This window comes from Calypte anna, chromosome 2 (genome assembly GCF_003957555.1).
Source record: "Calypte anna isolate BGI_N300 chromosome 2, bCalAnn1_v1.p, whole genome shotgun sequence".
Classification (NCBI taxonomy): Eukaryota; Metazoa; Chordata; class Aves; order Apodiformes; family Trochilidae; genus Calypte; species Calypte anna.
Genome location: NC_044245.1, coordinates 126,263,199 through 126,290,712, shown reverse-complemented (window position 1 = coordinate 126,290,712; position 27,514 = coordinate 126,263,199). Strand labels below are relative to the sequence as shown.

Genomic DNA, 27,514 nt, shown 5'->3' with positions numbered 1-27,514 from the left:
AAAGCAAAGGACATTTTAACAGAAGGAGCTGATGGAATATCAGGGATATTTAGTGAAAATGATTATACTGAGAGCAGGAGACAACTCTGCAAAATCACTATCCAAGTTTCCACTTGGTCAATGTGGCAAAATGCAACAGAGGGAGGCACAGGAAAGAAAATGTGAAAAAAATAGAGAAAATTATGCTAAAGCTAGAGACTGTGTTAGACAAGGCATTTAGACATGAAATCACCTGGAAGATCTTGAAAAACAACATCTAAGTGGCAGACATAAAGAACAAGACTAGATAGAAGCTTTTTGACATAATAAATAGCAATACTTGGAGGCTTTTAAGAGGTCAGCATAAGTTTCTCAGGGGAGTCATGAAAGCATAAGGTTTTAGGAGCACTATGACATAACCTGGTAGTGCTGAGAGGCTGAATTAAATGTTTTAGAATGCCAACATATTGTGAATTAGTATCCTGGATGAGAAGCTTCGTTTCTGAGAACTGACATAATTCAGAAGTAGCTGTATAATCACTGGCTTAATAAAGTCAGTACCCATTTCACAAACACCCTAGTGGCACCTTATGAAAGATTTAAAAGGTGGCTGAAGCAGCTCATATTTAATCAAAACAGAGAGCACACAGAGCCAGTGCAGGGCTGAGAAGGTTCTCAGCCCTCTGGCCAGCCTGAGGTGTCTGCTGGGGTCAGGTGCTGAGCAATCTTTAAACTTCCAGCGCAATATCAACAGCAATAAATCTCTTGTGGAACAACCCCCCTACCCCTGTTGGCCAGTTTTAGATAATTTTGACCAGATTCTCAACCAGTCTAACTCACTTCAGCTGAGTCTCTTGTCACATGTTTATAAGCCACAGAAGGTGCCTCTCAGTTGGTTCTTTACCATGGGTAGAGACTCCCTGGGAGTGACTGAATAAATGAGCTGGCATTCAATTTGTCAGAGTTTTCAGCTTTTATAAATCTTCAACATTGGTGGCCATTGGAAAATTTAGCAGGCTACAGTTTGCTGACATCCTTCCCTTAGAAACAGGCTGGTTTTGACAAGTATAACTGATTTTTTTACATTTCATGGGAGGACTTGCAGAAATCTTCTGTGAATTGTTTTCTGTTGCAAGCACCCCTCCCAGATCAGGTGCTGGAAGGTGAGCTGGAGAGCAAGCAGGGTTTTGGGGAAATGACTCACAGCCCAGAATGTGGCATCACAAGGTATAACTGAGCCAGATTCTAGTCCTTGCAGGAGTTCTTTGTGATGAAAAGTGATAGAATTTATCAAACTGCTGTTCTCACTGGCTCAAGTTGGAGAAAAGTAATGAGTGTTCCTCCAGTGGGGTGCTGATATGACAGTCTCTTTCAAAATTTCCAAAGCACTTATATTTCTGAAAGTGATGAACTAATTAGAAAAAATTTCTCTCATGAACGGGAAATAAGATTAAAGGTGTCTGTCTGTCTGTCTCTATTTATCTATCTACTATCTATCAATTTATCTATCCATCTTTACATAAGAATAGTTCTTGAAGTCAGAGGATGTGAAGTATTGACTAAATGAAATAGTTTCAATGTAGCTTCTGCATGTAACGGATGATACTCTGAAAGATTATAAGGTATCTGCATTCTCGCAGGAGCTCTTTCAATGGATATTATTTTCTGTTTGAGCCAGAGATTAAACAGAAAAAAAGTCATATCACATGCTATGTTCACTTGCATAGGGCTGCTGCAGGCACAGATTATCTCCTTGATGAAAAAAGGAACTTACTGCAGAGTTCTTCTGTGTCGAGATTGCTGGAAAGATAAGAAGACAGAAGGTTAGTTAGCTTGGTAATATTTCTTGTTGGATTGGCAAATAGAAGGACTCAATATTATCCTGACTGGGCTATGAAGCCTCCCTGCCTGGGCTGTAGGAGATGTGAGAATCTGCCCCTGTTCTGCTGCCTAGGGGAGGCTTCTCCTAAGCTGAGGGCTGCAGCTGACTGCTGGTACACCCTCCCTTCCTGATAATGTTCCCACCTTCCTACTCACTGACAGAGCCCTTTGAAGTTCCTTCACCCAGCCTTTGGGCATCATGGGGCAGTCACTTCCTCAGGCTTTACACACTTGGTCGTAGTGCTGGCAGAAATCCATCTGAATACCAGAAATTGGTTTTTACCACATGTTTCTGCCGGCACTTCCCTTCTGTGGCTCTCATGCTGGGCAGCATAGCTCAGAGAGCTCGACCCTCTGTACTAAATGAGGGGAAAACCCAACAGATTTCTTCTCTTTGCAGTCTTCACTGGGCAGTAGTGGTCCACAGGAGAGACAATACAGCAGGAGGATAAAACCAGCACACAGAGTTTCTAGGTCATAGTTCTAGTTCATATTCTTTTAGCAATTCAAAACTGTTTCACCAGTATTAACTCCAGCAAAATTGCAGTTGCAATCCCATATTTCTATATAAATATATAACTGCAGGCAAGTAAACCATACAATTCAAAACTGCTCATTTCAAACAAAATTCATCTTGATCAGTTCTTGGGCAATAGCTTCTCTCCGAGGCTTTAATAGTAAAAGAAAAGCCATTTGACCTACAGCTAAATTGTGCAAGTTAGCATATTGACTTTCTTCTAAGGAGGAGAAGAAACTGAATATTAAAGAAACTTAAAGACATGAATGTCCTTTTTGAATCTTGCTGAGGGGTGAATATTGAATGGCTGACTGCATGTAGGATTTTTTCACTTATCTTTTTAATGGGCTTTTTTTCTTGACCCTTTAATGAAATGATAACACAGCGTTATCTTAAAGTCACTTCCACCAGTGCTGACTTCCATACACCTAGCTTCCATTTCACGAGAGAAACAGACAGATATTGCATGATCCTTGCATACCAAGGGTTATAAAAACTTCTCAACACTTGTAACTGATGATGGAAATGAGATTCTCCCACAACTTTTATATTAACTAAAGATGACCTGGTCTGCATTGGAACAGGCCTAATTGGATGGCTGTAAATGGGTCTCACATCTGATTTTTTAAATGACCTTGGTGCCAAGTATAAAGAAGTTCATAGTAAGAACCGGTTCTGAAGAGGGGAGACTTCCCCTTCCTTGCATGCAACTGAACTCTCAGATCTGGAAAGTTGCCTGAGTCTAAAAGCATCCACAAAATAGGGTGATGTTAAATGACAGGCATTTGCTATTATGATGCCTCTCTTTTTGTCCATTGTCTCTGCATTTTTTGCCCCTTCACACCATTTGTCCTAGTGCCTTCTCTTCATGAAAGACATTTCTGCATTTCTCAATGTATGGCTTGGTAACTGTGTTTAAAACAGCTTTTCACATTGTTGGCTAGGCTTATTCCTGCTCTCTTTTCAAATTTCACGTATTAATCCATTTGGTCCTTTTTTTCCTGCAGTGTCCCCAGCAGCATGGTGAGAGATTTAGTAAGGGAGTGGCTCAGATGGTTTCATTGTTGCTGTTACCAGAACATGGCTATTAGTCGAATTCCCAGAAGCTATGCAGCTGCAAATGGACTAGGAGTAAAAATGGAAAAAATATTGGAGTGCTGAATTAATTTTCAGTTAGAACTGGGCACCTGAATAATGCAATAATTGTCCAAAACTATTCGTGCAGCAGCTTTCAGGAATCATGACATAAAGAGTGTGGTTTTCAGTCGAACATACTTGTAGTATTTCTTTCTCTATTATAAATACCCTCTGAGGCTCCTTTGTTCTTGGCATTCTATTTGAAGGGGATGCTGTTCTAGGCAGGGAAACTATAATTTTGTGTCACTTATTTTTTCCTTCTCTCAGAAATAATAACAGGCTTCTTCAAGCATGGTCGTGAACAAACCTAGAAAATCTTTTCCTGTATACAAAAAATTTTGGGCTCCCTGCAGGATGCTACAGAAGTAATTAAAGATGTTTGGAATGTATTTAATGGTTCAGGAGTGAGGTAAACATCAGGGAGCTGTTTCTGTAACTCAGTGCAAAGTTTTATAATGGGGACCTGTTCATCATTTCAGTGGGTACATATGCCAAGGATGCTTCTTCTTAAACCTATAAGCTGGCAACACTGAGCATTTTATACACATTATTTGCTGGATGACTCACATCCAGGCACTAACACTTCACTCCTGATAAGCACAAGGAGAGCACGGTGCAGCCAAATTCATTTACATCACTTTAGCACTGTTATTTTTTTATCTTCTGCTCCCAGTTTGTATCTGACTACTAAATGCAGTTATTTTACATGCCCAACTTTATGTCTGCAGTGCTCTTTACCTAATAACATGAGCTATTTTTAAAGGACTATTACAAATATTCCACTGAGCAGTCCTGATCACTGTGAAGTTGATCAGAACCTGTTGCTCAGTGACAGAAATGTACACAAATTCACTTGAAGGAACTGTGGCAAAAATGCCTATTTGTGGCACCTATGGAAGTGTCCCAAAATGTAGGAGTGCAAGGCAGATGTTGTTCTGATCATGCTCCTGTTCTGCCCACCACAGTCAACTGGAGACTGGCTCCAGCCAGGAAGGAGGGAAGGTTAAAACTATTCCATCCCATCTCCTGGTGCAGATCCACTGATCCTCAGACCCCTGCACTGACCTGACATGTAACATTCTCTGGCTTTAGGCAAAGCTACCAGCAGAAGGTCTGTGTATATTCTCTGGACCACAAGAAAAGGCGTTGACACCTCTTCAGCACAGGAATTACGTATAAAGTATAGACTCTTGCATCTAAAGCAGTTATTTTATTGAATAATCCGATACTATATAAAAAAATTAATGAACTAGCTTAATTAGAAAATTCATTCTCATTACTATCATAGATGGAGAAGGGTAGCACTTTCTTGTTCAGCTCTCTCTTCATCTTCAGATATGAGAAGGTTTTATTTCAGAGGCTTGAACCAACTCTTTTTTTGGGACCTACTTGCACGTCTCTTTGCTATATTTGTTTTTAGGGAGGACATTTTGAAGCTGGCATCTCCTATTGTTAAGTAGCAGCATATAATTTCTGATTGAAAGAAATTAAGTATTACTCAGAATGTGCAAGGGTAACTGAGTAGTCACCCATGGACAATCTCTGCCAAAAAGCTGTAAGTTCTCTGCAACAAGGAAACTTGTGTAGCATCCTCTGTCATGTCAGCAAAAATTAGATAAGTGCTCCAACCCTACAGAGGCTTTTGTGCAAAGAAGTCACAGAATCACAGGATGTTTGGGGTCGGAAGAGACCTCTGGAGACCATATAGTCCAACCCCTGGCAGAGCATCTTCCCCTAGAGCAGGTCACACAGGGGGACATCGAGGTGGGTTTTGAATGTGTCCAGAGAGGGAGACTCCAGCACCTCTCTGGGCAGCCTGTTCCAGTTCTCTGTTACAGTAAAGATGTTCTTCCTTATGTTTCAGTTGAATCTTCTGTATTCCAGTTAGTGCACGTCCATTTTATGGATATTCTGCTTCACTGCTTCCTTGCAACAGCAAACACCTTTTCCCTGAGGTTTGTTCAAGGTTTCTTATCAGTGGAGACAGAACTGCCTTTTGCCTTCAGTGGCGTGAGGTGTCGAGACAAGCCCAGGCATTGGCCTCTTGCCACAGAAAAGGGAGAGGAGGAAAAAGAGATAAAAGTATGGCAGAGCTCTGGAGGCTGGTGCCTGGGGAGTCCTGAGAACACTCCTGCTCTTCAACCCCAGGGCTACAAGGACTCTGCACTCCCTGGACCTGCAGACTCTGCAGCCATCAGGGTTTCTGGGCAGAGAGCTCACAGCTGTTCCAACATCCCAAGTTGTGCCTCACTAAATAGCTGCCCAGTTTGTTTATCCTTAGCTCCAGGCCAAGGGATAACTTCAGAATTGTCACTGCATGTGGCAGTACTAGAGGAGAGAATAGAGTTTGTTTGTTTTGTTTGTTTTGTTTTTTCCTAAAATAAAATAACCTGAAATAAAAAAACCAAAACTCGTCTTTTGCATTAGGCCATGATTCACAGGTATGCAATGAGTACAGAACTGGCTAGCCACACTAACCATCCCACCTCTAATAGTCTTTGTGTTGCTAAAAGAGTCTTAATAATACTATCAAAAGCTGTGATGCATGCTAAAATCTATGGAGAACTGTACAAGGGCTGCAGAGCTAGGGATTTCTCATCTGAGTGAATCATACCAGCCTGAAGGAGGAGATGAGAGGCAACATCATTGTGTATCTTTTGCCACAAGGAGCAAATTTCAGAGTTTCCACCCCACAGAAGATTATAATGTTTCAACTTCTCTTTTTGTCCCCAAATGTTCCTGTTTTTTTTAAAAAATGATTAAATTATGTGTTGTTACACAAAATAAAATGTTTATTTTGATTTATTAAACTCCCTGGAAAGGCAAATGTTAGCAGAGATGCCAAAACCGCTGTGGTTCTCTGGAAAACTCAGCTATGGAAGGGACTTGGCCCCCAAACTACACCTGACATTAAGCAATGAGCTCACTGCTAGGAAGCCAATATTATTTTCTGAAGAGCTGAACCGAAACATTCAAGGTCAGCTCCATTTAGGTCAATGCAACTGAAACTACTCATTACCATTTAATTTTCCCAGTGTGAGCTACTCTCATTTATTCTGCAGAAAGCTGAATTTCCCATTAAAAATAACCATCCGCATGGAAAATTCCCAAGCAACTCTATTTGCAGCTTGTGTGTCTGACCAGAGGATCTGTTAGCACCAGGACCACGTAACTCATTCTTGGTGAACTAGTTTTCTTCAGTCGGATATTAAACTGTATAATCACCTCATTCTGAACACTACCTTGCCTTTTCATCTGAACTTCATTTCCAATGTCATCGCTTTATCTACTGTGTTGAAAATGAGAAAAGTCTAAGGCTCACTTGGAATTAAATCTAGCAAGGGATATCAAGGGCAGCAAGGGCTTCTTCAATCAGTAGCAAAAAGAATGCTAAAGAAAATGAGAGCCCACTGCTGAATGAGGTGGGTGCCCTGGTGACAGATGATGGAGAGAAGATGGAGTTACTGAATGCCTTCTTTGCTTCAGTCTTTATTGCTAGGGCCTGCCCTCAGGAATCCCGGACCCTGGAAGCAAGGGAGAAAGTCTGAAGAAGACTTTTCTTTGGTTAAGGAGGATAAGGTTTAGAGATACTTTAGGCAAAATAGTCACCTACAAATCCATGAGCTCCAATGGGATTCACCCACAAGTGCTGTGGGAACTGGACCACACTCCATCCTCTTGGAAAGGTCCTGGAGGAAGGCAAGGTGCCTGAGGACTGGAGGAAAGCCACTATCATCCCAATCTTCAAAAAGGGAAAGAAGGAGGACTCAGGAAGCTACAGACCAATTAGCCTCTCCTCCATACCTGATAGGGTGATAGACCAGTTCATCCTGGATGTCATGTCTAAGCAGGTGAAGGCAAAAGAAGGTTATCCGGAGTAGTCAACATAAATTCACCAAGGGAAAATCATGCTTGACCAATCTGATAGCCTTCTATGATGGCATGACTGGCTGGGTAGATGAGGCGAGAGCAGTGGATGTCATCTACCTTAACTATGCAGACAGACTAAAGAAGCTGGGGTTGTTCAGCTTGGAGAAGAGGAGGCTCTGAGGTGACCTTATAGCAACCTTCCAATATCTGCAGGGGGCTTACAAGAAAGCTGGGGTAGGGCTTTTTACAGGGGTGTGTAGAGGGAGGAGAAGGGGAAAAGGTTTAAAACTTGAAGAGGGGAGATTAGGTTAGACATTGGGAAGAAAATCTTTAATTGACGGTGTTGAGACACTGGCACAGGTTGTCCAGGGAAGTTATGGCTCCTCCCTCCTGGTCTGGTGGGAGGTGTCCCTGCCCATGCAGCGGGAATGGAACTAGGTGATCTTTAAGGTCCCTTCCAACTCAAGCCATTTTATGATTCTATGACTTCAGCAAGGCTTTTGACACTGTTTCCCATAAGGTCCTCATAGGTAGGCTTAGGAAGTGTGAGGATGTTGCCGGAAAGGAGTCTCTTGTCCTGGATCGACGCGTTGATACAGTGATATAGACTCGTAGGATGTGATCTGAGTCTATTGCCCATGGTGTGGAACTAGCAAAGATGGTCTGCTGCTATGGAAGCAACCAACCACTCTCTCAGCTAGCTCTAAAATGAGCTGCCTCGGTGGGTGTGAGCCTCACTATTTATTGGCCCCATGGTCTTGCACATGCTCCATAGGGGCCCTGCCCTGACTGGGCACAGATGGAGTTGATAGCAGCTCACACCCACTTCTTGATGATCAGAGGCACCTGGTCGCTCTGTTCCACTACATGAGTTAGTTAAGTGCACAGTGGAGCTGGGCTGAGAACTGGTTGAATGGCAGAGTTCAGAGGGTTGTGATCAGCAGCACTGAGTCCAGTTGGAGGTCTGCTGATGATGATCCCAAACTGGGAGGAGTGGCTGATACACCAGAGAGCTATGCTGCCATTCACTGGGACCTGGAGTGTTGGGCAGAGGGTAACTACAAAGGAAAGTACATTAACAAAGAGAATTGTCATGGTTGGGAAACATCTCTAAGACCATGATGTCCAACCCAGAAAAAAAAAAAATCAACGTCCCCCTAGAGCATGTCCTGAAGTGCCTCATCTCCACAGCTTACATCTCTTAAATAGCAGCAAATACACCTTTATGATGTCACTGCTGCACCATTCACCCTAAATTCTCATTTAATATAAAAGATCTGGTTTTAAAAAATCATCAAAAAACAATGTGTTGTCTCCCTTTCACCTGCAATTCACCTAATTAAAGAGCTTACCTGTATTTCACGCTGTTTTTAATAAATTCTATTTTTTCCCTCATTGTACTTAGGAGTTCATTAATTTTTTTTTCTGTGTACTTTTATTGAACAGTGATAAATTATCAATAGCATGAGACTAAAATAGGCCTTCCAACTACAACAAAAGCAACCATCTAAGGCACAGATAATAACTATCCTTACTACTTAACTTAGGTTTTGCCATTTTGATCTTTACGACCAGAATCTTGAGGGAGGCACTGTGGTCCCACATAAGATGCATTTCATTTCAGTTTCGGTGCCCAGCACTGGGCTGCAGGTTAGTGCAGTCGGATGGGTTCTCACTATTACAAGGATAACACCAACCAACCTCTTGCTCTCAGGCATGAAATTGGCATCCTTTGGGATTTTGAAATTTGGGCAGGTGATCTCAAGATTTCTCGTTTAATCAAAAGGAGCAACTAGAGCTCTGCTACTGAAGATCTGGGGAGGTGGATTCACTCTGAGGCTCAGAGTCCCAGATGTGACATCCATGAGTGCTGCCTTCCATGCAAAAGATCCACCAGTGTATCCAATGGATCTGGAGACCTTTAAGTAGACCAGCTAGTAAGAACCTGAATAAATAGACATAACACCGGCATCTAGGGTTGTTCTGGATGGTCTAGGATTTCTCCCACCACCCTGTCCCAACTGCTTCTCCTGTGCGATCCTATCTACCTTGGGGTGGGAGCATCTTGAAGGCCTTGTGCAACAGCACTGAAGGCTGGGTGAGCAGTTCTACTCACTTCACAAGTGCCAATGACTTCATTGACTATGAGGGACCATTAGGTACCCTGCCAATACATAATCATGCAGGTATAGATGTCTCTGCATTGGGTACCAAGTCCTATCCCTACATGTGCAGTACATGCAGCCTGACAGACTCTCCCAAATGCCCAGCACAAGCTCAGTGCTGCAGGTTCCCAAGGCTTTCAAGTCCTCACCAGATTCATCTCCAGCCTGTGCATAGCTTATCTTCAACTTGTGCCATGGGCAAAGGCTTGATAGGACCTTCCTGCCTTTGGGAGACTGCCTATGCCCAAGGATATGGAACTTAACATGCCTCCTACTTTCTAAATAAGGTCATGGCTGAGGACTTCATTTCACCAATGAGAAAAGTGAGAAAAACAAGTCTGATTCCCCACTGACTCACAATATGAGTCAGTAATCGGTGAAGCATTTATCTCACTATCTCTTTGGTAATGCTGCAGACTGAATCCCCTGGAGATCCTCAGCATATCTCTTAGTTCGTAATTTTGCCAAATCTGATTATCTTCTGACACCTTCCCCCTGAGGATGCCACTATGCAAAAATAAATTTACATAAAAGTTATGAGTGAGGAGAGGAAAGGGAGAAGGATAAGAGTAAAAGGTTATTTGCAATGACTGCTAAAACCTATTCATTAAACCATTAACCATGTCAAGGATTCTACTGGAACAGGGGCTCATCACAGATGACATTCAAATTAAGCAGGGGCAGATTTTCCAAAGAAATGAGCTGTAAAAGCATGCACCCCATAAGCCACAAATTTCATACTTATTTTACATAATTCTTGACAGGTATAAAAAGATCTGTGCTGCTGATACTTTACTTTCAGGACATTTATTCAGGCAACCAGACAGGTAAACAAAACAATTATATTTTCACAGAACTACCTCCTCTGAAGCTGAACTGTGCCGCAAAACTTCTTGCATGCAAGTTGTTTAGCATTCAGAAGTCCGGGCAATGCAATCTATTAATTCTTTAGAAAGCTCTAACCTTACAAGTTAGGATTTTCTGAGTTGACATAATGGGGAATTTAAATAGTTTATTCAGCAGTACTATAAGCCCCAGGCAGCTGCACTGAACATCCCCATACATTCAGTTTAGAAACCAGATTGAGAGCTTATGGAAATACTGATACAAACCATGTTGTATGTGATGCTCACATTATTTAAGTGCTTAAAATAGCAAATTTACAATAAAAATACAACTTTTGTTCCCAATTAGATGCAAATATGGGAGGAAGGAGGTTTTCAGACTTGGGTGTGTATGGTTTGTCTTTACTGTTATTTATTGTTTAGAGTGTTACAAAAATATAATGTAGATTTTACGAAGTAGGAAGTAAAAAATAGCCAGTCTACAGGCAAGCACATACATAAACTGCAAAAACACGTCCAAATGATGTACTGAGGAAAGATCCTTAGATAATGAAAATTTTCATTACAAGCAATAATCAGCCCTGGATCAATAACTTATACGTTGTGATAGAGAATCATAGAATCATAAAATGAATTGGGTTGCAAGGGACCTTAAAGATCATCCAGTTCCAACCCCCTGCATGGACAGAGACACCTCCCACCAGACCAGGTTGCCCAAGGCCCCATCCAACCTGGCCTTGAACACTTCCAGGGAGGGGGAAGCCACAGCTTCCCTGGGCAACCTGTGCCAGTGTCTCACCACCCTCACAGGAAAGAATTTCTTCCTAATGTCTAATGTAAATCTCCCCTCTTCAAGTTTTAAACCATTTCCCTTTCTCCTCCCACTACACACCCCTGTAAAAAACCCTACCCCGGCTTTTTTGTAGGCCCCCTTCAGACATTGGAAGGTTGCTATAAGGTGACCTCAGAGCCTCCTCTCCAGGCTAAAGAACCCGAAATTCTTCAGCTTGCTTCATAGAGAAGGTGCTCCAGCCCTCTGAGTATTTAGTGTCTCTCCTCTGGACACATTCCAGGAGCTCTATGTCCTTATGTTGGGGAAATCTAGACAAATTGTAAGTAGAAATTCATCCTTGCATAATCAACTCCTATTTCACCTATCTCTTGGATATTTCATGTATTGATTACAAATTCCTACTGATCTTTTTTTCCTGATGAATATGGTCACTGTGGTACCAGTTGACTCTTGTTTTACTTTGTGCAAAGGTACCACCTGTCTGCGTCAAACAACAAAGGTGCAGAGGTCATAGTCAGGCAGAATAACCTCAATTACTAGGAAGTTAAACCCCTACTATTTGTCTTCCTCTCACACTGAAAATGGTAATTGCTCATTTTATCAGTCTCCCACAGCCTATCTGCTCTGTAGCAAGTATGTTACATTAGCTTGGCTTCGTCTTTTTAAAAGTTAATAATCTTCTAAATCTTTTTTCTGCCAGACTGGTATAAGGACCCATGTAACAGGGGGTTTTAATACCTGGTTAATTCAGTTCCCTTAAAAGTGTTAAGCCAGTGTAAATCTTTTATGCTTTGAATATTTTTTTGAAAGACTGCAGCAGCAAAGCTGAAAAGGGAATTCAGATTTCTTGAGTTTGCAGCCCATGGATACCACCCCAAAGACACATCTCTTTTTTTTTCTTCAGGCTTTGAAGTGCAAAGACTCATGCACACAGACATGAGGTTCAGAATACCATCGGAGGCAAAAGATTTAATGCAGGTGGAAACAACCCAAAGTCTGCTCTTGTGATAAGCTGGGTATGAAATCTTGAGATACTCCAAGAAACGATCTGGCAGATCATAACATGTTTCCTTTGCCATCTGTCCTAGGCATTTATTTGTAGTGTAAATCACTGCATAATCTCAATGCTTGCAAAATATTTCTTGGACAGAGAACTACAGCCTGCATTTTGTAAATAACAAAGTCAAGCAGAAAGGAGAGAAATGGTTTGCCCAGAGTTTGACAGAGTCTGTATTTTAACTGGATAAGAGACCAAATAATCTGTGCACATCTTCTACTACTAGCTACACAACTGAGTAGAATTTCTCACCCTCTCCTTCCAGAAAACCAGACATAAAGTATTTGGGAATTACAGGCAGAAACCATGATTCTTGTTTCATTCCATTGGGTATTTTGCTAGTGAAAACATCACAAAACAGATGGTTTGGGGATTGTTTGATATGTACATGGTCCTCCTAATTCTTGCATTACAAAACTTCCCAAGGTTCACTGAACATTTTGCTGCTTTTCTTAGCCAGCTGGTTAATTCGAGATGTTTTATATAATCTGCCCTTTTCAGCAAATGCCAGTGAGTCAAGTTTTTGCCTCCTTATTATATCTGCTTCATGTGATTTTTGCTGGAAAGCTATACTAACAAGGAATTTATATGATAATGCCCAAGCTGTCTCTCTTTGCTAGATCCATCTGATATTGGGCATACTCCATCTTGCTGTCTGCCTGATGACAGGGTTCTCAAAAGCTTTCGAAGGTGCTAAGGGAAAGCCTTTAAAATGTAAAAGAGAAAAGATTTCTCTGTAAAAGAGAGATCCCGAGAAGTGTAGAACACTTTTCAGTTGCAAACTCTCAGGCACTATCAGCTAAAGACAATGAAAAAACATTCTCAAAAGTCTCCTTGTTGCTGCTTTAAATGTAAACTGTAATCTTAGACACTTACTCAGTGTTGTGTGTATCGATCATGCGAAAAAGTTCATGCAGTTCCTCTCCACTCAGAACCCCATCATCAAAGTAAGCTTTGAATTCTTCGAAGGACAGTTTTCCGTCATCTGAAACAACGAAGAAATGGAAATTGCCTTAGTTCCATTTATGGTTTTACTTTTTTACTTCATGCAGTAGAAAAGGAAGTTATAAAAATCCCTGGATCTTCAGTTTAGGTGTAGAAATGTTACCTATTTGATCAAGGCACAGAAAGAACGTGATTGTTAAATGCATCAGCTGCTGTATCAGAGTTCTCAGTTTTCCTGGTAACTCTGCTATTCTTCCTCCTTCATAACTTTCAAACAAAGATAGCTGGATTTGGGAAGTCTCTCATGACAAACACATCACAACGATCCTGTCTTTGCCCTGATACAATTCACTTCACCTTCTCCCTTCCATGCCTCACGTTTCCCTGCTTGCGCTCTGCCAGTGTCCTCACCTTTGCATGGAAGATCAGTGACCTCATAAGACTGAGGGGGACAGGGAAAATCCAAAAAGTAGAAAACCAAACAGTTAGTTCAAGAAAAATGCCTTCAGCTATCTAGAGCTATCTATTTATTTCCTTTTCCTCCTCTTTCTTCCCTCTGCTCCCTCCCCTCCCCTCCTATATGAGAAACTGAGACTCAAGTGCAACATTTAACAGCAGGAGGGTTCTGACCCTGGCATTCTTCTCTGCCTAAGGACATTAATCAATACACTGCACCCATTTTCAGCATTATGATATTATAATATCATAAAACTCTTCATAAAATACATCTGTCTCAAAAGCTCTATGCTTGGTGCTCTGTACCTTTTGTTTGTTATCCTAACACTCTGTTTTGTTGCTCTAATGTTTTAACACTCAGATAATCCAATTTATTTAGTCCAATATTTAAGATCCTTTACTATTTACATTGTTGTTAGCTTTGTTTAGTACTTATACATCTTGTCTGTGATCTTGTCCTGTGTGGAGCAGTACATTAATTCAAGGGGAGTAAGTCCTTATTACAATCTCTACTACATTATTTAGTGGAGCCTGTTTCATCTGTTTCTTACTTTAACTTTAGTTATGGCAAACCCTTGATATCACGAAGCAAAATCCTTCACCTGAGCTGTGTTAAGCAGAGATTATTTCAATTGGTATTCTTAGTGTTCACTTCAGATTGAGGCTCTACCCTCCCTTTATCAGATCAAATTCTGCACAACCAGGAATGCTATTGCACTTCACTGAGGAAGGGATGGTATTTATATTTCACATCATGTGCCATGTCTGAAAATCCCATAAAAGGTGCTATACTGCAGATTTTTCATGCTTTAAAAATATATATATTATTTTGATCAGTGAAGTCAGAAATAGATAAAAATGTCCTACAATATGGATAGCCTGTCACATCTTTAGGAAGGATATCAAGGTCCTGGAGCAGGTCCAAAGGAGGGCAACTAAGCTGGTGAAGGGACTTAAGCAAATATCCTATGAAGAGAGGCTGAGGGAGCTGGGGCTGTTCAGCCTGGAAAAGAGGAGGCTCAGAGGAGACCTCATCACTCTCTACAACTCCCTGAAAGGAGGGTGTAGCCAGGTGGGGGTTGGTCTCTTTTCCCAGGCAACTCTCAGCAAGACAAGAGGGCACGGTCTCAAGTTGTGCCGGGGGAGGTTTAGGTTGGATATTAGAAAGAATTTTTTTTACCGAAAGGGTGATCAGGCATTGGAATGGGCTGCCCAGGGAAGTGGATTCTCTGTCCCTGGAGATATTTAAAAAGAGACTGGATGTGGCACTCAGCGCCATGGTCTAGTAACTGCAGTGGTAGTGGATCAAGGGTTGGACTTGATGATCTCTGAGGTCCCTTCCAACCCAGCCAATTCTATGATTCAATGATTCTATGACCTACAGGGTGGCTGTGGCTGCAGTGACAGACTTAGGCTACTGCCTGTTCTGGGAATTAGGACTTTGGGATGCAAGGAGCATTAGGCCCTGTTAGCTCTGGCCTCTAATCATAGCACAATGACTATTTACACAACATATGACAGTCAGCACACCTAACTTGTTCCTGAATATATGATTCAAGGCTGAGGCAAGAATCAGTTCAAGGAAGAAATGTAAGATAATTCTGCTTTCTGAAGTGAACTAGATCCTGGATGGAGTTCTGAATGACCTCGTATAGAAAGCTATTCTTGCATCAGCAAGAAACCAACCATCTCTTGTCAGCAGTAAATTAAAAAGTGAAAGAAAGAAGTTTGTAAATGGAAAGCTGACCCTACAGAAGTCCATTGGATTTCATCAGGAATCCCTTAGCAAGAGATGACATTTGCTTCTGTCCTGAAGAATAAATGTCCTCTTTTCTTTGCTGCACAAGAGTGATTTCAGAAGAAGTGTGTGGGTCAGGATAAGTCAAATCCATAACTCCATTAAAACAGTTATGGCAATTTGCTCCTCATTAATGTGTCTGAGTGAGTTTTAAGTGCAAGGCTGAGAAACAGGATACAAAAACCAAAGGAAGAAGGTTCATCTTTTACTTAGAAGAAGGTGAAATGGCTAAAGAGTAGTTAAGTAAAATTTTTTTGAACTGATTGAGCCTTTTCATGAAGCACAGAGAATATTTTTAGAGCCTAAAACTTTGAAAATAAAGTTGCATGTTCTTTTCTCTCCCTTCAGCAACCTACTGCTAACTAACACCTGCAGAGGATTAATGCTATGATGCCCTAAGCATGACAAAAATATACAACATATTGCTGCCTAATTTTATAGTGGTGAAGAACCTACCATAAAGGCAGTATATGAATCCTGTAACTACATGCTGTAGTATAGCATACAAATTTGAAGAGTGGAGCTGAAAAGTTTCCTCACTCTTTTACTTGCTTTTACTTCATAATTTCTTTGTCTTGAATATATGGCTTCAAAAGAGTTATCTTCAAGAAGTGTCAAAATTGGGCAAACTGAATGTCTGCTTCAACAAAAACACTTTGAAATATTTACTATGAAGCGACAGATTGTAGCTGGAGATAATCATCATTACTATAAAAAAAATTGTCAGTATCTACAAGAGCTAAAAAGCAGGAAAGCACAATATTTTGTTGCACTTAGGCTATTTTCTTTTACAAAATTGCTATAATCACCTAATTGAGAACCTAAATACATCTGCTCTTTGACACTGCTTACAGAGAAGGAATATCAAATATTGACTGTGTTGTTGAAATGAGCTTCTCTTCACAGCTATGATTCCTTTGGCTCATGTAGATACAATCAGTTCTTTAATCAAACTGCCTCTGATACTTTAACCTTTTCTGGCAAAGGTGGTTTGCGTGCAAGTTATACACATAATCAAGAAATGAGTGAATTTTGGCAACTTTTCTAAAGTAAACGTTTGATGAGTTTACTCACAGAACAGTCTGGTCATGACACAAAACCTGATACATCTGTCTGTTTACCTCTGTTCTTCAGGATCATTGGCTTTACATAAATCCTGACAATCAATGACCTGCAGCAGCCTGATTTGACCCTTTCACTATTTTCTTCAAATTTTATCTTTCAGGAGCAAACATTGCCTTTTGCTTCGTAGCTATTCATTCTCAGTAACATTTTGAATGTTATAGACACTGCCTGCCTTATTGCTGTAGTTGTTGCTGGCAAAACCCAAGGAGATTTGAACTTAGGCAGCTGCAGCTTTTGTACAGTTATATTTACTGAAGAATCTCTGGTTCTCCAGGGTGTTTCTTGTGTTGTATGAGTGTTACTTGCTAGTGCTGCCGGGTCTCAAGACACCAGTGGCTCAGGCCACCTCAGTGGTTCCTCAGTGCTCAGATGAAGCTCAAACCAAACCCTAACAAGTGCTCCTTGTGCTAAAGAAATATTTGCCTAGCCAGAGGTTTTTTTAGGTGTCAAGAATAGTTTTTATTTTAAAGGTGGATTACATATTGGCAGCACTGCATCCCTGGGGTACACCTTGCTGTCCCTGCAGCACCCAGATAAATACTGTCTGGTCTCAGCACTTGAAAACAGCTTGGTAGAAACCTCTACTATAGCTTCTTCAATTTCTGTCACTGACAAAGCCACAGTGGATGGATGATTCATGAAAGATAAACTTCTCTGGAGCAATGTATCCCTCAGACAAATCAGACTTTAGCAGCGTTTGCCTTGGCAACCTTATCATGAAGGAGCTGTTTTGCAAGTCTTGCTTTCTTTTGTATATCTTCTCTGATGCCTTTCAAAAGCAGGGTTTCTTCAAAAGCAGGTACAGGTGCCCTTCCTCCTTGGAACAAAACCACTTCTGACTGGCCAACAAAAGTATAAAAAATAAAATGAATCTCCCTATATAGCACTAGCAAGTTTAGAAATACATTTACATGGTGTTTTAGAGGAGCCTTCCCTGGGGTTACAACTGCATTCTTACATTTATTTCAGTAAAATTCATTTCTACTGAACAGATGTTTTTATAAAATAAACCCAGTTGTTATTCCTCAGCCAGTCTGCTCCAGGAACCAGGACCCATTTTGGATAGCTTATGACTTCAATAGACAACAGTGTGTCTGATAAAGGGAAGCCCCACACATGCTCTCTTTCTGAGCTGAAAGAATAAATCAATGAGTGAAAAAGTATCAGATGAATAATGAACAAGGGCATGTATATATTTGGAGTCCACATGCCTAAAGATGATGGCAAACGGTGAGTGTGCAACCCGTGAAGGAAGTGACAGTGATGCAGAGGAGCAGAATGTCTTGCAGAGATACAAGCAAATGCTGGAGGGAAACAAAACAGCTTTCATTTCCACCTATTTCAGGCTTCTCATTAGGACTGTGAACTTTTCCTAGCAGTTAAGCATGCCTGTGGGCTCCACCTGAGAAAAAAACAAAGCAGAAGCCACATCAGGTGGAGCTCATATGGCTGAACATCAGCCCTAGGGCTTATGGCAATCGGAAGAGTTACAGGGAAGAGCTTATGGAAATCAGAGGGAAAAGCCTCATTGGACTAAAGCTCATCCTGGAGTTCATCTTGATAGTATGGGACTTGGAAATCGGAGCCTATGATATGGTCCCAGCCCAACCATATGGTGCCCAGCCTGCTTTCAGGCTAAAAACTTGGACATGCCAGGGCAGCTGGGTTATTTAGGGTCTGAGACTCTATGTGAGCAATCCTCTGCCCTTGTAGGGCAAAAATTAGCAAAGGGAGAAGAGAGAACAAGTGAAACCAATAAACAGAAAAATCCCCATGGCAGAAAGTATCTGTTCCTCAGGAAGGTACAACAGGGACTAGGAAATGACAGTGACTGAAATGAAACTGTCACTGCTGCCATGGGAAAGGCAGGGGCCAAAACCACAGCCCCATCCAGACCTCACAGTTCACAATGGGAGCTGACTTCCTAAATCTCTCATGGGAGCTGTGACAGCTCTTTAAGGTTTTCTGAAACTTGTCTGCCTTTGAAAAACTGAGAGGCTTGAAGTGCCTCACCTAAGCCACAGTCTCCTGCATGACTGAAGCAAACAGTGGGAAGGCAGTGTAAATGTGGGTCCTCCTCCTAACTCACCTGCTCCTGGGGACCTGCTGTGTGACTTGCCTTTTTGGAAGGAACTGATAGTCCTTACCTGGTGTAAAAGGTTCAAGTCACCTGAGTGATAGAAGGTACTGCCTTTTATACAGAGAAAAAACAGGTGGCGGGGACACGCACATGACAACAGGCACAAGCAGACAGAACCAGATGCAGAACATTGGGGGAAAAAATAATTGATTGGCATACAGCACATAGGCTGGAGTCAGGGCAAGGAAGAGCTGCCACAATAATAAATTTCAGTGTGCCAAAAAGTATTCTTATCATATCCTCTAGGTCCCAGGCATGAGGGGTTGAATAAGAAAAGGCACAGACACAAACTGAAGCTTTAAAGATCCTGAGCAAATGCACATATTGCATGGATTCTGATCTGTACCGAGTGTTGATATAACCAGAAAAAAGTATTTTGAGCTATTATTCCAGCTATTATGCTGGAAAAGCTTAGCACATATAAGCAAGAGATACCAAGGGAAATAGGCTAACAGGAAGAGAATTTATATTTGACAGTTGGCATTTAATCTATATAGAAATAACATCTGGTATCTGGAGTGCAGAGTCCAGCCCTGCAACACCTGAAGGACTCAGGGAGGTGGAGATGGGACATTCCACCCCGGGCAGAAGCTGAGATCTGAAACAGGAGCCAAGGAGATGTCTGAAGTGGATCTGGACAGCTAACAGCTGTTTGGCCAGAGTCCCTGGAGGCTGTGATACAAGGGTTTTGCCTTACAAATCCATCTGGTATTTGGGAGTTCAAATCAGTGACAGTGCAATTCTCAGAATCTCTGTGCTCTGGCTCCCATTCATAATACATGTTCTGTAATGTGATCCAGTAAATACAGGGTTCAAACGAGGCCACTATGGGCCTCTCAAACTTTCATGGCACATGTTGGTTCCCCAAAGGATTCCTGCACATAGCTGCTTTTCCCAAGGAAGGGTAAACAAGAGCTGGGTCACCCTGCCACGTTATGCTGTGTCTGAACAGTCCATGTGTGTGGAGACAAGACCCCATCCTCTGCTGCAGCTGCCACCAAGCAGCACTGCTGGGGATGGGCTGTGGGCTAGCTGAAGACCTCAGGAGATGTCAGGATGCTGTGGTCCAGATTAGGAGATACTGGCCCAGGAAAAAAATGCTGAAATCAGGGACGTGGCACGCTTCACTTTGGTGTAATGTTAAAGTTTTTCTCAAAAAAAGTTCAGTCCCTTAAGTGGCAATCTCCACATAGCCTCCACACCAGGTTCATTTTAGAGTAATTCAAGAGATTCCATTCCTGAGGTGGTTCCCCTGCCTCTCACAGATATATTCACTCAGTCCTCTGAGATGTCTTAAATTAGCACTCTGGGCTACAAGTCAGAGTAACTGAGAAGTCACCATCTGAGGTTTGATCTAGTGAGGGAGCTCTGATAATGCCAAAGCTCACCTGGAGACACAGGAGCAGATGCAGCAAGTAGAAGACTCACCTGCACGGAATGTTTGTCCTGAAATGGAGAAAATGCTAAATTGATTTTAAATTCTGACTGTAGAGTGGATGTTGTGAAATTTTCTCTTGACCATCAAAGAGGTGCAGCTCAGTGACTTTTTTTAGCTGTGCTGTGGAAATTGCGTTGGGTGACTCAGATGTAGATGCTCTGTGAATCAATGTGGTCACTGACACCAGTGAAAGCTATAGGATGCTACTGTTGCCTTATTTCAAGTAGTCTTTTATTTATGACCAGTTGTTTTTTGCTAGGCTAATGTTCAAATGTTTTTAGAACAGGTCAGGAATCCCCAGGCCACTGCAATCAACAAGAATTTTGCTACAGCTGGGGTGCTGTGTGTTCTGTAGAGGGCACTGGGGGACATTTCCTAATTTTATATATATATAGTAATTATATAATTTCTTATGCTAAATGCAGTGAGAACATACTGCTGGCATTATAATGCTATTTTATTCAGCTACAGAATTCTGGTTTTAAAAATGGGATGTCCCTGTTCTGTATCATGGACATCATGGGGTGCTGAATTAAAACATACAACAGAATGAGGAGATTCATCTCATCAGACTGTATTTTTCATTATACAGATTCTAGTTCAGTGACATTATAAAAGTTACATTTTATGGGGGAACAAAAAAAGCTTTCAGTGAATGCTTGTTTGAAATGTCAGAGAAAAAATGGAAGCAAATATAAAGGTGCTGGTTCTGGCATTAATAACATTTCATTGCTAGAGTCTGCTGGGTGTTTGATATTCAGGTTTGGCCATTTCTGGAGCTTTAGTTGCTCTTTGTTTAATCAGTTTTAAATTTTTCCCTCGTTTGGTTGCAGTCATTCTTGGACTGCGTGCAGCATAATGTTTAGTGGGCTCCTTAAGGTTAAGGCTGTATTTCTTTGGGAAGTCTCTGCTTCTGTAGCAGATACTGCTTATGGTGTTTTCAAATATATTCCTCTTAGGAGCCTTATGGATGTTTGAGATATAGTTTATACTCAGTGCCTTTTCATAACAGCTGACTTGTATTTGCAAATCAATGACAGCACCTATATACAAACCATCTTTTCTAAAACTGTCATATTCTAGCTGCTCTTTTCAGTTAACTCTTTCTTGGATCTGATCCAAGAGTTTGGGGGCAGGAGCTGTAAGTTTGGAACAAGGCCATAACCAAATACCAGTTCTAAACTTGTGGAGGAGAGAGGGAGCTGAGAGGTCCTCCTCAGTTCAAGTTAGGGTTGAGATCATGACTATGTATACCAGCAAAAAAATCCAGTGGCTACCCTTGGGGTTGTTACAGGAAAGCCCTTCCACTGCTGCAGTCACAATGGGAGCATTTGTGGAGCCTCACATTACTGTGCTCCAGCTGTCTGAATTTAAGTAAGGGAAAAAAATATCTGTGGATAGAAAAGCAGTCAGTAGCACAAGGACAAAACTCTCAGTTAAGAGAAGTAAAAACTCATTGTTTTTGTGTTGTAGAGATGCAAGTTGAATTCAAGGCTTTATTCTGCCTACTGACATGCAGAACAAATAAATAACTTCAAAATGTAGGAAACAAGCCTGATTGATGGACATAGCCTATGGTGGTTTTAAAATGTAATAAGATGGAGGTATTAACAAGTATTTCAGACTTTCTTATGAACACAATGTCACCAGAAAAACAGCCATGTGCACGCAAAGTGAAACTCAAACACACACACTGAATGGTGAAAGCACATCTGTCCTTAAAGAACCCATAGTGAAGAGCAGTGCGCAACAAAATACATAACCTGTAGAAAACATAAAATGACATGAGAGATGTCTGCTTTTCCTGTTAGAATGTTTAAAGCATGACTTAAAATGCTGAATCAGCAATGTTTGCCTTTTTTTTTCCAAAGGGAGTAAGGAGGGAGACACATGACCAGTCTTACCATTCTTGTCTGCTCTTCTTAATATCTACACAAAAAGAAAGAGAAAACAAAATCACTTTATTATGTATGGGTTAGTAGGACACAATGCTGTACTTAGTGGGCATTTATAGTTTGAGAAATACACCATATTTGCACATGGATGCATAAAGCTGAAAAGCCCTTGGTATGTCTCCCTTCCTCAGATCCTTCTTTCTTTAACTCCTCCCATGCTGTGCACACAGAAAACAAAAGACCATAGCAAGAACCAGTTTTATGTTTTAGTTTGTGCATGGCTTGTACCTTGTGCATGTCTTGATACTGTATGGCTACCATGATACTAAATTTGGGGGTGGGAGAACTGTTTTAAAGAAGCAGAGCAAGGATGATAGCTGGGAGGATGCACTGAGCATTGGAGAAGGTGATCAAGACTTGGGGGTTTTGTGGGTGGAGGCAGCACAGGGATAAGTCAGGAGAGGAGCTTGATGCTACAAAGGGATCAGACTGAGTGGTGGAGGTAATGAGATCAGATGTGTGGGAGCAAGTTTGAGGACTGCTCTGAAAATAAGTAGAAAGGGGAGAGGGAAAGGACAGAGGTTTATAAGCTGGGAAGGCAAAAGCAGTGTTGGGGTGCCTTTTCTAGATCCTTTGCTGGGATGCTTCTACCATGAAACCTATACATGACCCCAGTTTACCCACCCAGTATGCAAGGCTGCCTTTTCTCCCTGCTCCTAACAGCATCTGCTGGAGAAGCTGTTTAAATACACAGGCAAGAGACTGTAACTCCTTGTGTAAAGTCTGACGAAAGGATCCTGGGGGTGCATCTCACCAGGAGCCTTCCAGGCTCAGCCCTGCCATTGGCAGGCAGACAGCACCAACCCATCCAGGGCTGTGTCAGGTCCTGTCTTACCAGCAGTGACATTGTGACATGCCTGTCCCTGCTGGAGTCCCACCACACCCCCCTGGGAGAAAGGGTGAAGGATAGGGAGTGGAAGCCACAGATGGGTTCTCTTCCAGCTTCTTTGCTCCCTGCTCTCCAGGTAAGTTGGTTTTGATGTGGCATGAGTCACCAGGGGACAGTTCAGAAAAGCAGAACTGCCACCTGTTGTCACCCTGATACATTTCCAGGTGTAGTCACCCTCACTACTTCAGCCTGAGCCTCAATGGGGAGTCACCCAGGCAATGGCAGTAAAAGATTTAGACAAGAGAAGAAAGCAAATCTTCCAAATATAGTTTCTATTGCTGCTACAAATATCAGTAAAGGAAAGAGTTTCAAAATGGGCACATGTATTTTTTATAAACTACCAGTAATATTTCAACAGCTTCACCTACACCCACACTGCTCTGCTCCCAGAGTAAAACCAAATGAGAAACCCAAGGATCCAGGTGCCAAGACCTTCTGGAGCATCTTTGTGACTGTATTCACTGTGACTGTATTCTGTCGGATGGGGTTTGTAGGGAGCTAAAAAAATTGTAACCCTCATCCAGGAATTCACTTATGGTCTCTGCTAAACTTCGCACCCCATAAAGCATGAAATAAACTTAGTAAGATGACATTTTCCCGTCCAATATGTCCAAAGAAATCATATACTGAGATTGAATTTTCAGCATGAGGACTGGACTGTTTAGGGTTTTAAAATATTTATTCTTAAATTGGAACTTTTTCTGCAATGCAAATGAAAATACTAAATGCAGAGCAAAGGAAAGACCATTAAGAACATTGCTAGAACAAAATAAAAACTTAAGGCTTAAGAAATTGCTGAAAATTAAACAATTTTGATTTGAATTAAATTTTTCATAGTAAGTGAAATGAAAAGGTTTCATTTTATCAAATATTCTGACCATCTGCAGCTTCTTAACCCAGTATGCTGAGTTAAACTGGGGAGCTGGCTCCATCTGAATGCCTTTCATCTCTTTCCTGGCACCCTGGGCTTGTTTTCTGTCTTTGAGATTCTTGACTGTAAGTCTTCTCTTGTAAGAGGAATTTATATGGAAAAAAAGCTGCATTTTTCAATGTACACTTGAATGGAAAGAATAAAAGTCAAGGAAGAATCTGATTTAAATGATTCCTTATGGAGTGAAGAGCAATCAGGATATCATAGAATCATAGCATGAATTGGGTTGGAAGGGACCTTTCCATGGGCAGGGACACCTCCCATTAGACCAGGTTGCCCAAAGCCTCATCCAACCTGGCCTTGGACACTTCCAGGGAGGAGGCATCCAAAAGGTCCCTGGGAAACCTGTTCCAGTGTCTCATCACCCTCAGAATGAAGAACTTTTTCCTAATATCCTATCTAAATCTATCCCAGCACCCTGAGGGGTGAAATTTCTGAGCTGAGGGGCTCAAGGTTGCACCTCAAGTCCATCAAGGTCTCCCCACCCATGGATGTGAAGGAGGCTACAGAATTTGGGAAAGGAAACTTTTTTAGGGTGAGAAACTCTTCAGTGAAAAGCCCAGAAAAAAAAAAAATAATCCAAGCAATGTATTTTGAAAAGTGGAAACATTTTCACCCAGTGCCTCTCCCAACCATCCCTTAACCTGCTCTCCTCACACATGCACATTGAAAGCAAACTCATTGCACTCATTCACATTTTAAAAGTTAGAAACGTTTTGTTTTTTTTTAAATAAGGAAAGGGGAAGATAGAGGGGAGAGGAGAGAAAATGAAAGACAAAGGGGAAAGGGAAAAGGGATGGGGAAATCCTGCTGGGCTTCACCCCCTTCCACCCCAGGAAGGAAATCATGGCTCCAGGAAAATATACAAACAAATAAAGAAATAAAAGACGGGAGGGGGGAGAGGGGGAAAAACAAAACAAAAACCCAAACAAAAAACCAAAAAAAACCCCAAAAAAAAAAAAAAAAAAAAAAAAAAAAAAAAAAAAAACCAAAAAACCCCCCAAAAAAAAAAAGAAAAAAAAAAAAAAAATGTCGACACCAACCCACCCCCAAAAGCTTGCAATTTCTGACTTTGCTGGAGGGAAGGGGTTCATGCCAAAGGTGCCGCGTACTCACATCGCGGAAGATGCGCAGCCCCGCTCCCGGTTCCGCCGCCATCCGCCCGCCCGCCTCAGCCGCCGGCACCGCCCGGAGCAGCGACGGAGCTGGGAGGGAGAAACTGCGGAGCCGTGGGGGATGCTGCCGCCCCCCGGCCCCGGGGATGCTTGCTTTGCACTTTTTATCTCACTTCCTAAAGATGGCTTAAAAAAAAACAACAAACAAACCAAAAAACCAAAAACAAACAAACAAACAAATCTCATTATTTTTTTGCTTTTAATAATACTGAAAAGCTTTTATTCAATGTGATTTTTATAATGGAAGCATGAGAATGTATTTCTTTCCAGAGAGAAAAGAATAAAAAGTCCAAAGGTTGTCTTTAGATTATGGAAGAACTTAATTTAACTTCATTGACTAATTACTGTATTGGAATGAAAACTTTTGTTGAAAGAACCCATATCTTTCCTCTTTGATTAGTCTTAACGTTTACAGTGAACATTTTGCCTACAGAGACAAAACATATTAAAAAAAAAAAAAAAGTAAGGAAAAAAAGTGAAATCCTGATATGGAATGGATGAAGAACAGTGCTGAGGAGAAAGCCTTGGGTGTGTTGGTTAAGGAGAGGCTCAACATGGACTGCCACTGTCCTCTCACCACCCAGAAAGCCAACCATATCCTGGGCTGTGTCTAAAGAAGTGTGGTCAGCAGGTCAGGGGATTTACACCTCTACTCTGCTCTCATGAGACCCCACCTGGAGTACTGTGTCCAGTTCTGGAGCCTCCAACACAAGGTGGACATGGAGCTGTTGGAACAAGTCCAGAGGAAAGCCACAAAGATGGTCAGAGGGCTGGAATGCCCCTCCTATAGAGACAGGCTGAGAGAGCTGAGGATGTTCAGCCTGGAGAAGAGAAGGCTCCAAGGAGACCTTAGGGTGGCCTTCCAGTACCTGAAGGGACCTACAGGAAAGCTGGGGAGATGCTTTGTACAAAAGACACATAGTGATAGGACAAGAGGGAATAAATTCAGACTGGAAGAGGGTAGGTTGAGAAGAAGGAATTCTTCATTGTGAGAGTGGTGAGACACTGGACACTGGTACAAGCTGTCCAGGAAGGCTGAGAATTCCCCTTCCCTAGAAGTGTTCAAGACCAAGTTGGATGGGGCTTTGAGCAAACTGCTCTAGTTGGAGGTGTCGCTGCACAGGGCAGGAGAGTTGGAACTAAATAGTTTTTAAGGTCTCCTCCAACCCAAAATATTCTATGATTCTATATTTTTAGGGCAAAAGTCAAAGCATGAGAAGCAAAAATAACTCATAGACTTTTTATTGTAGAAGATAGCATTATTTTCATTATTAAAAAACTTATTTGCAAATGACTTTTGCACGATGGAGAAATGTGAAAGTACAGGTTAAGTAATAATTTTCAAAGACTTTAGTTTTCAGGATCAGAGGAGCAAACAAATCCATGAGTATATGTATAACTTACCGGTGATACTTTTTTAATACCACTTCAAAATGATTTGAAGCAATACCTTAACAACACCAGCATGATAAAAGCTCTGAATTTTACCAGCTTCCTTATTGATTCAGTGATTTCCTTCTGCCTCTGAGCAAGAGCTTCTGAGGTGGAATGAAGGGGAACACAGCCCTGAGGTCCCCTGTGATGTGGGAGTACAAGTGTGGTACCTGCTGCATTAACAGGAGGAGGATAGTTTTGTGAAATACCCAGGTGAGGTCAGCACTCAGTGATGCAGGCACTCACTTCTGCAGCCCTAAACCTCTGCTGCCCATCACCTGTTACCAGAAATAAAGTTGCTCCCTGTGTGGATGAGGATAAAACCTAAAACCGCCTGATCTTTCTCCTGCCATGTGTCACATCAATAAACTTTTATTTAGAAACCAGCCTACTGTAACAGCATCTTCACTCATGTGAATGAAGTGGTCAGACAGTACTTAATGATTTTGCCCTTTTATGTGGGAAAAGCAAACGAATGAAAACTGCCAGCAACAGCTACTTTACACTTGGTGTGCAGTGAGGCTGTGCAACAAGAGGCACTGGTGCAGACAGGAGCGAATCTTCAGCTGAGGAAATACAAGCAGCCTAAGTGCCTGATCAAGTTTCTAAATCACTCCATGATGTTTACCTATGTGTGTTGCTTCTAAATGACAGGAAAAAATGCTATGTACTGCTTATAACAAAATATAACCTTCCCAGCAGAATAGCTTGCATGCTCAGGTACCTGATGGTTCTCTAGGGAGAAGTCCCAATTTATTTGCTCCTGGTTGAGGAAATGGATCTGCTTTATGGTCCTTTCTTTGGCTGCAGGAGTGGATTGGTATTTATCATAAGAGCTGAGTTAGCATAATAAGATGTCTCTCTTCAGCTCTCAGAACATGTAGTTTCATCTGAAGCTCTGTAGACCAACCCCAAAACTTCCAGTTTGAAGAGGTCCCCAGCTCCAGCAGCTCACTTCACCCTCATCCAGATCCCTTCTAAGGC

General features: G+C 41.7%; 1 protein-coding gene across 1 annotated transcript in view; it reads right to left on the bottom strand.

The window, feature by feature from the left end:
- The window catches only part of NECAB1 (N-terminal EF-hand calcium binding protein 1), a 57,261-nt gene extending 32,143 nt beyond the window's left edge, over nt 1-25,118 (bottom strand). The window contains exons 1-4 of the mRNA XM_008494737.2: nt 25,038-25,118; nt 22,051-22,075; nt 13,121-13,229; nt 1,754-1,779 (exon numbers count right to left, since the gene is read on the bottom strand). Of these exons, the coding sequence (XP_008492959.1) occupies nt 1,754-1,779; nt 13,121-13,229; nt 22,051-22,075; nt 25,038-25,079 (202 nt within the window). The 5' untranslated portion in view covers nt 25,080-25,118. The remainder of the gene's footprint in view (nt 1-1,753; nt 1,780-13,120; nt 13,230-22,050; nt 22,076-25,037) is intronic.
- Nucleotides 25,119-27,514: the final 2,396 nt, after the last annotated feature.